The sequence below is a fragment of the Sphaeroforma arctica genome (assembly GCF_001186125.1).
Source record: "Sphaeroforma arctica JP610 unplaced genomic scaffold supercont1.223, whole genome shotgun sequence".
Taxonomy (NCBI): Eukaryota; class Ichthyosporea; order Ichthyophonida; genus Sphaeroforma; species Sphaeroforma arctica.
The window spans coordinates 40,825-48,871 of NW_014040335.1; the positions used below are offsets into that span (position 1 = coordinate 40,825).

Consider the following 8,047-nt stretch of genomic DNA (forward strand, 5'->3'; position numbering starts at 1 on the left):
TATATATATATATATATATATATTTTAAAATTAAGGTTAACTTCGCCTGTGGAGACGATTCTTGCAAAGAAACAGGAAGAGTCTGAGGCGGTCAAGACATACAGCGTTCACACAACCACAGATGCTGGATCGCTATGTTTAACGCGTGTATTGGGCATAATGACTTTCTTAAAAATGAAACAGATCATGCTGTTTTAAGTTGAATAAGGAATAAAACAGATCGTGCCAATTTGAGTTGAATAGCTAAAACAGCAGATCATGCTATTCTAAGTTCAATGAGTAATAGACATGTTGAGCCATTCTACGTTGAAAAAGTACCAAATCAGGTTATGCTATTCTAAGTTGAATGAGTAATAGAACAGGAGTTATGCTATTCTATTAAGTAATAAAACAGGCCATGCTATTCAAAGATAAATATTAATGAAACAGATCATGCTATACTAAATTGAAGAGGCAAAAATACAGATCATACTATTCTAAGTTGAATAAGTAATAAGACATGTTATGCTATCATTCTAAGTTGAATAAGAAATAAAACAAATCATGCTATTCTAAGTTAGATACGAAGTAAAACAGCTTATGTTATTTTAAGTTAAATATGAAACAAATCAGATCTCGCTATTCAAGTTGAATAAGGAATAAAACAGCGCATGTTATTTTAAAAGCTGAATAAAAGATTAAACAGATTATGCTATTCTAAGTTGAATAAGTAATAAAACACGTGCAATTTTAAGTTACAGATCATGCTATTCTAATTTAATATAATACAAGTATCAGTCGGAATGCATGGTACAAAAGTCACCCTACAAATCTCTCATTGCGCCTGGGAGGCAAGTAAATTTATTTGCGGAGATACTCCCTTCTTATCGATTAGTAGAGATGCTCTCTACCTGTCGGAGTGTAACACCCATTGCCAGTTGAACGTAGAGACGGTTGTAGTTCACAGTCGATCGCTTTCTTGCTGCTTCAATAGGAATTGCCTACAGGACATGATGGTACGCACCTTACAACAACGCGTACTCCTGACATGGAGCCCCAGCGCGCCAGTGATTGCCTTCCATTCGCATCTAATGATTCCGATCGCGGCGTACCTACTTACTGTCATTGTCAATGTCATAAAAAGCGTTAAATATAATGATAGGCTGTTCGGCGAGCACGTCATGTCATCTTAGTATCCGCCGACTTCAATGTGGACAAATAGTAGCCTGCCCAGATCAGTGAACTGGCATCGGCGTCGCCCTAATCCATACGCGTTTTTAACATGTATGCAAGGTCGATTACCATGGCTGCCACTGGGACGGTAGAGGCGACAAGAGGAATTTGAACTTGGTGCCTTCTCGGATGGCCATAAAGTACAGCTTACCCAAACCCACCGCTTCTATTGTCTTATATAGCTTCATAGCGCCCGGCTCTTTCATCCCCACAAGGCGATTGAAGCTTCTCTGCTCGTCATACATCATCATGGTACCAGGACCCGTCATAGGTACCTGAATCTTCACCACGAACTTGTCATCACCGTGGAGGTTATACGGTATCTTGCCATCCCTCTTGATCTTGGACACGACACTGGTCAAGGACGATATCGCTGAAGCTGTCCCGAAAGCTATTGCACCTTCTGGTTCTTGGGCGTCTATATATATACTGTTGCCATCTGCAGAAACTCCGAGAGAGGTGTCGCCCGTACTACTGGATGCGGGTTTGTTGCACACCTCTTTGTGCCCGGCTTTCCAGTGCTTCCTCTGGCACGCAGTGGAGCAGTACTGCGCACTCGCACACCTCGAGCACCGCATGGGCCCTCACCGCCACACACCACAAACCTGCGCTGGTCTTTGGCGGCCTTATTTGTGTCCACCTCTTTAGGTGCGGGTTGGACTGTCATATAGCTCGCCGACATGAAGCTTTCAGGGGACGCGGGGCAAGTGTACTCCTGTTTAGTGGACTGGTTCTCCTTTAGGGTCTTCGAGATGAGGTCCATTTCTTCTTGTCCTGGCGTCACAGATACTTAGTGTTGTTTTTGCCCAACATCCATGATAAATTTGGCAGCCAACATAAAGTTTGGGTCGAATTCATGTTGCTGTGTGGGTGATAGTAGTTTGTGATCACTTGCATTCGCCTTGAAAAGCAGTAGCCAAACTCGTAGTCTACATTGTTATTGGAAGCGACAGTGCAGTACAAGGGATTCTGATTTTGTTTCCGTGTAACGATCGATTGTCTACTTTTTATGTGAAAGATATGGTTACGATAGAATTTAACACGTACGACAAGAACTGATCTTGAAAGCACTGTGTGCAACATGATGCATGTCGGTATTCGAAAGTAACACCGGAATGGATAAAAAATACGACTAATCTTAGCTACACGCGTTATATGTGAGCATTAGAAGTAATCTCAAGCACACACCCTACCATACTTTTCTAGAGACACTTATGAGTACTATCTACACCGACTAAATCATATACACACCATACGCACGCAGACTAAAACAACGCAGTGACATTTCGTGAGCCACTCGACAAACTCAGTCTCTGACCTCAATCCAATCAGCTGGAATAAAGGGAATTATGTCTGCACCTGTACACACACCATGAGCACTCCTAATAGAACAAAGCAACGACACTTTGTTAACCAAATAACTCGCTCACTGTTTCACCTTGTAACAATTCAGCTGCAAGCAGAGGGAAGCACGTCTGAAGAACTACACAGCATATGCACTCAGAATAAGACGGCACAACGATACATACGCTGTCTACCAATGAATTTACTCCCTCACCTGGCACCAATTCAGCTGGAATATAGGATCGCCATTCTCGCGCCTGCGTGCAGCCACAAATTCCATCAGCACCGCCTCCGTCTGGTCGGCATTGTTCATAACGACCACCAAGGGACATCCATTTTCTCTATGTACGTGGCTACGCTAAGAAGTGTCTCCCTGACATGTTGGTCTGCCGTTTTGGGGGAGGAGCTAGTTGCTGATGTGAGCTTTTCACGTGCATTTCTCATTAACTCGCCTGTTGAGAATTGTGCTTTGAATACCTCGACAAGAGAGTCCTTGGGATCCCATAAGAGGAGTGAGGTGATCTGGGGTGTGGTCATAGTGATGATTATCGACGGCGTGTAATTTGGTCGTCAAATGTATTGGCTCGTTTATCTCTAGTCTCTAGATTCAGAATAGAGTTGGTATGTGTGTCTGGAAATTTGTTGCTTCTTGGTTGTGCCTAAAACCGGGTCAAATGATTTAGAGCGCGTCAGCACACTGCATACTCAAGAGAGTGGACAAAGTCAGCGATCAGCCCCTCTCAGCTTCACTGGTGGGGTGGGAACTAGCAAGTGGGTAAAGTTTTACTATTCTGATTTGTTACACAAGCCCATTCTTTTTACAGTGTTGGTGAGTATTCACTGAAACCGGGTTTTCTGGATTCAGGTCTGATAGTAATCAGGCTGGACCGCTGGAGTTTGGACTCTGGTGACTGGTGGTCATTGGAGTGGTGACCTGGTGAGCTGGAGCTGGAGTGCTGGACTCCTCTGGAAGATGGAGTCTTGTACGGCTGAGTGTTGCGGCTCAGCGGCTGCCGGCTGGTCCTGGTCCCCTTGAGCCTGGCGCCCTGGGGCCTGGGCCCTTGAGCCTTATCTATTCGATCTGAAATAAATGTCTCGAATCTAGATTGGCTTTCGTGTCAGCTGTTTCTTTTCAAATTTGAAATAATGAAATTAGGCAGACTCTGCAATAAATCATAGCCCTCTAAAAATTGAACACAAAATCTCAAATTCTGTGGAAGGGCACCTGAATTTCACATTTGGTTCGAAAAGGTTTGTTGCGTTTTTGGACAACCCCAATCTGACACGGGGGCCCAGTCAGTTACAGAAAACTTACAAAAAATCGGGTCGAGTTACCCTGTACCTAGTTTCTACCAATGTGCACCATTCAAATTACGATGTTACAAGGCCCGCGCGACACAAATTAGGCAACTTTTAGTGGCGGAAAGTAAACAAACTCTGATCTCTTTGTCAATACTCTATCTGACTATCATATGATCTATTTATCGCAATTTGTTTATTCATTTGTGTTTACATACGAAGACGTAAAAAATGGACGAGGAAGGTATTACAATACACAACTACGCAGAGGCCGTTTGAGAGTGAACATACGATTGTTTTGCAATATGTCCTGTCCGCGAGTGTTGCTTCATAGAACCATACGCCACAAGCTGCTGTCACCCCGTTTTAGCGTTCCAGCAAATGCATCTCGTCTGATGTACTCTTGTACACATTCAGCTATGCATAAACGCACGCTCTCTACGCATCGAAATTTGCACGAAAAGTCCACCGTCGCTCACGGTGAATGGATGAAGCCCGTTCCAGTGAGCTACAATAAACGCGATTCAATTCTGTACAGTTTGGGTATAGGATCAGATGATCTGGAGTATGTATTTGAACACCACCCAGCGTTCTCTATCTTCCCTACATATCCATTGGTGTTGGGATTCAAAGGCGACTCTTCTGATGTTGTGGGATTTCCATCAAAGGCAATGGAGGTTTGGGATGATGTGTTCAAAGGGTTCCCACCTTTACCACCAGGTATACCTAGTATTTCTACAGGTGTATCGAACCACCTGTCTTCATTACCTATATTCTGTGCTGTGTTCTAGCTTTCTTGCCCCTTTTCCTGTGTTCTGAACTACTTATCCCTTTTGGCGAGGTCCAATTTCTTAATCGGCACCACACTTTTGTGGAAGTTGCTTGAAATGATGAGAGATTTCTACTTCGGTGATGATTATTTTCTTCAATCGTGCTGGCTTAATTATGTACGTTGAGCTCGGGGGTCGAACAGCGGATTGAGAGTCTTATTGATTATTATTGATTGAATTCTGCATCGCTCTTTTGTCGCTCTCAAAAGTGAATATGCACTGCATTTGCACTCCTCTTACTCCCGCCAAAGTGAGTACAAGCGACCATCTGCACATTTGGCCACTGTGAAGAGGTCTTAGATTTTGGTACCAGATATCCTATTCTATACAGATGAATTTGATGACCTGAAAAGGCACTGACCGTACTCTTGTATCTACATGTCCGTGCGTAGATTTCTCAGTGATTTTCACCACTAGAAGGCGTCAACACTGGAATTTCGTATAAAATTGTATGGCTATACTTACAGCAATGGGTGCGAAACAACCATGAAGTCAGTGCAATGTTTTCACAACCCGCTCACTTGGATGCACTTGTACTTACGAAGGTTCTTCATATCTATACGTCATTTTAAGGAAACAATCATTCCTTTCACATGTAACATCAACTCACTCAGATGTATACATGCTTACCGTATATAGGTAGTTTGCTTGACGCGGAACGGCGCTACGAGCTGTTGAAACCTCTGCCAGTCGACGGGGGAGATTTTCTATTGTACTCCAGACTTAAATGTCTGCTTGATAAGCGCAAATTCGGTTCAATAGAAATGGAATTCAAACTGATGGATAAGGAAAGCAAGCATGAATACGCCCGATTTGTTTCCGGCACCGCAGCGGTGGGCCTAAAAGGGTTCGAGCCCTTTGGCGAGACCAGTTTTGAGGTATCTGTATTCGTGCCATACGAGGCTTCCGATGTGAGAGCTTATAAACTTGTTGGTTCATACTTGGAGTTTTAAACACGTTTTGGCAAGATACTATACTGCGTGCTATCATATTGTAGCTGTCACCACTACCCACAATCTTTGAAGTTGCCGAGTCACATTACAATTACACATATAATTTGACTCGTCTCCGAGTATCACTAACGTTTATGTGCATATCTCGCAATTCACAGAGCGTGGTCCGTCCCGACAGACCAGCGGATTCGATTGTCAAAGATCGAGTGGCAGATAATCAGGCTCATATTTACAGATTGTCTGGAGACTACAATACATTGCACATTGACCCGGAAGTGGCAAAGGTACACGATGGCCGTTGAACTAGTTTCTGTATACGTATGTTTCTGTGTGGATGTGAACTTTTATACCAACAGTTTTGTACATTTCTCATAGCGACAGAACAATCGAAATTTCTCCAGAGTAAATCTCTCGTGATAACCCTATTAACATACCGCTGTCGATATCGAGATTGTGCACATATACAATGTGTATGTGAATAGTTTATTTCGCTTAGTCTCCCCTTTCCAGACTAAACATGTTAACCTGTCAATGAAATCCCACCCTTTCTCACAATCTCAATCTCCACACGTCTTTCACCAGAACGTCGGGTTTGATCAACCCATTCTGCACGGTTTGTGCACTCTGGGATTCGCAGTTAGGGCCGTGCTCAAGGTAGGCCAACTCTTCATGTCTCACTGTTGATCGCAGCAGTTTTTTGCCATTCAACTACATGCTCGAATAGCGTGGCGTACTGTTGATTACAATCAGAAGTACGGCATCTTTCTCACGACGAAATAATAACTCACAACAATCTGCAAATGAGCTGTGCAGTGATGTCGATGTGTCTTGTACGCAACATGTTATATCTGGATGCGCTTTAGCGCAACTTATAAAGCTCGCGGTTGACCTTCCCATTACTCTTGCATACTATCGTTGGGCTGATTCAGACATACTGCGACAATGATTCGTCGAAGTTCAAAACCGTTCGAGTGCGATGGTCTGCGCCCGTGTTTCCTGTAAGTTATGCTAATATTGTTCGCTTCTCCCATGGAGTTTCTTGTCATTTCTTGCCTATGCATAAACTCATATATAAGTTCCCTTTTGCTGCTCAGCCCATACTGATGTTCATTCCAAAAACATATCCGTAATATCTGATGCGGTAACATGATCAGCATTGCTTCTATTCTATCAACTCTGAGTATATAAGACTTATTCTTATACAAATATCAAATACTGATGTGTCCTGGAATATCTGCAGGGCGATGTATTAGAAACACGCATGTGGGTAATGGACAGCAGCGAGTCAGATGCGTCGAATTCTGCAACACGTGTACAGTTCGAGGTAGTTGCCGCAGACCGCGACAACTCGCGCGTGATATCGAGCGCATATGTTGATTACCACAGCAGCTAATTAAGTTGTTTTTAAACAAGTCAATGAACACCTAGTCTGATCTCGCTCCGTTGGCGACACCGCTTTACAACAGTTCACATGTATAGCACAAGCCATCTTTGAATTTATTAAAGAGTGCGTATATAAAACACTATCGTCCCACGGAAAGCACCCAGTTCCTGACTCCTCGCCAGAAATGAGCATAATATTTTTTTTGTAGGTTTGGTACGAGATCTATAAGCTTATTGGTGTTCGAGAAATAAGAGAGTATAAAAATTTTGAGATCTGCATCATAAGGCTTTGCGTAATGTGGCATAGTACATGGTGTACGTAACTATGTAAGATTACAGGATAGCCAAGTACAACTTAGTTGTCCAAATATCGCGGAAAAATAAGTGCTTAGCTCGCTGCACCAAAGTTTGAGCGTGTATGTCAATTTGGTGCCTTTGCACATAGTTGTTTTCCTCGTCGCTTGACTATTAAAAGAGTTGATGGTCTGTCGCATGAACTCATTGCCCAAGCCCCGACGGCCGAGTTTTACTTGTCTCCGCCAGTTGCTCGAGAAAACTGCGATATATTTTGAACAGAATAAATAATAAGGAATGGCATAGAAATTAATTCGTATACGAGCCATCTAATACAAAATAACAACTCTAGACACGAATCAGCCCACTGTAGCGTACACAAACAGCTTGTAACGTATAAAAACATGGACGAGTCAGGTTGGTGAAAAGCAGTTGAATTAATCGTGTGACTAAATTGTGAATCGTCAGAAACACGCATCTATGAATAGATCTACCGAGACAGAGGTATATCAGTCTGTTGAGCGCACGAGAGGTGCGTGACGAAAGCCAGCCGTTTCAGAGCTCTTCCACTGAGATTCTCGCAATCCTTCGCGATACTGTGAGTCAAAAATACCGTAAATAATTCAGCATAAACATATTGTAACACTGTCATGTTACAAGGAACAAGGAGCGTTAAAAATATAGTTACCAACTTATTAACAAATGGGCGCTATATATATATATATATATACA

General features: G+C 42.9%; 4 protein-coding genes across 4 annotated transcripts in view; 1 reads left to right on the plus strand and 3 right to left on the minus strand.

The window, feature by feature from the left end:
• Nucleotides 1-1,277: 1,277 nt before the first annotated feature.
• Nucleotides 1,278-1,975, minus strand: SARC_04125 (hypothetical protein; the record flags this gene model as incomplete). The annotated part of the gene is made up of 2 exons (XM_014302053.1): nt 1,278-1,686; nt 1,710-1,975. The coding sequence occupies 2 exons, from the start codon at nt 1,973-1,975 to the stop codon at nt 1,278-1,280; spliced, it is 675 nt and encodes a 224-aa protein (XP_014157528.1).
• A 27-nt stretch (nt 1,976-2,002) lies between these two features.
• On the minus strand, nt 2,003-2,869 carry SARC_04126 (hypothetical protein; the record flags this gene model as incomplete). The annotated part of the gene is made up of 2 exons (XM_014302054.1): nt 2,003-2,074; nt 2,771-2,869. The coding sequence occupies 2 exons, from the start codon at nt 2,867-2,869 to the stop codon at nt 2,003-2,005; spliced, it is 171 nt and encodes a 56-aa protein (XP_014157529.1).
• Nucleotides 2,870-4,072: 1,203 nt separating this feature from the next.
• On the plus strand, nt 4,073-7,993 carry SARC_04127 (hypothetical protein). Its single transcript, XM_014302055.1, has 6 exons — nt 4,073-4,575; nt 5,325-5,563; nt 5,797-5,922; nt 6,221-6,292; nt 6,568-6,636; nt 6,879-7,993. Exons 1-6 carry the CDS (start codon nt 4,161-4,163, stop codon nt 7,029-7,031), a joined length of 1,074 nt encoding a protein of 357 aa, XP_014157530.1. The 5' UTR covers nt 4,073-4,160; the 3' UTR covers nt 7,032-7,993.
• The window catches only part of SARC_04128 (hypothetical protein), a gene marked incomplete at both ends in the record, with an annotated part of 7,660 nt that continues 7,132 nt past the window's right edge, over nt 7,520-8,047 (minus strand). Inside the window, 2 exons of the mRNA XM_014302056.1 lie at nt 7,520-7,577; nt 7,810-7,911. Of these exons, the coding sequence (XP_014157531.1) occupies nt 7,520-7,577; nt 7,810-7,911 (160 nt within the window). The remainder of the gene's footprint in view (nt 7,578-7,809; nt 7,912-8,047) is intronic.

Excerpts from the sequence above, each read along its gene's own strand:
- SARC_04127 (XM_014302055.1), top strand. The coding sequence starts at position 4,161 with ATGTCCTGTCCGCGAGTGTTGCTTCATAGAACCATACGCCACAAGCTG. Across the intron at positions 4,576-5,324 it reads GTTCCCACCTTTACCACCAG|GTAGTTTGCTTGACGCGGAA; the intron begins GTATACCTAGTA and ends TACCGTATATAG. Across the intron at positions 6,293-6,567 it reads CAGTTAGGGCCGTGCTCAAG|ACATACTGCGACAATGATTC; the intron begins GTAGGCCAACTC and ends GGGCTGATTCAG.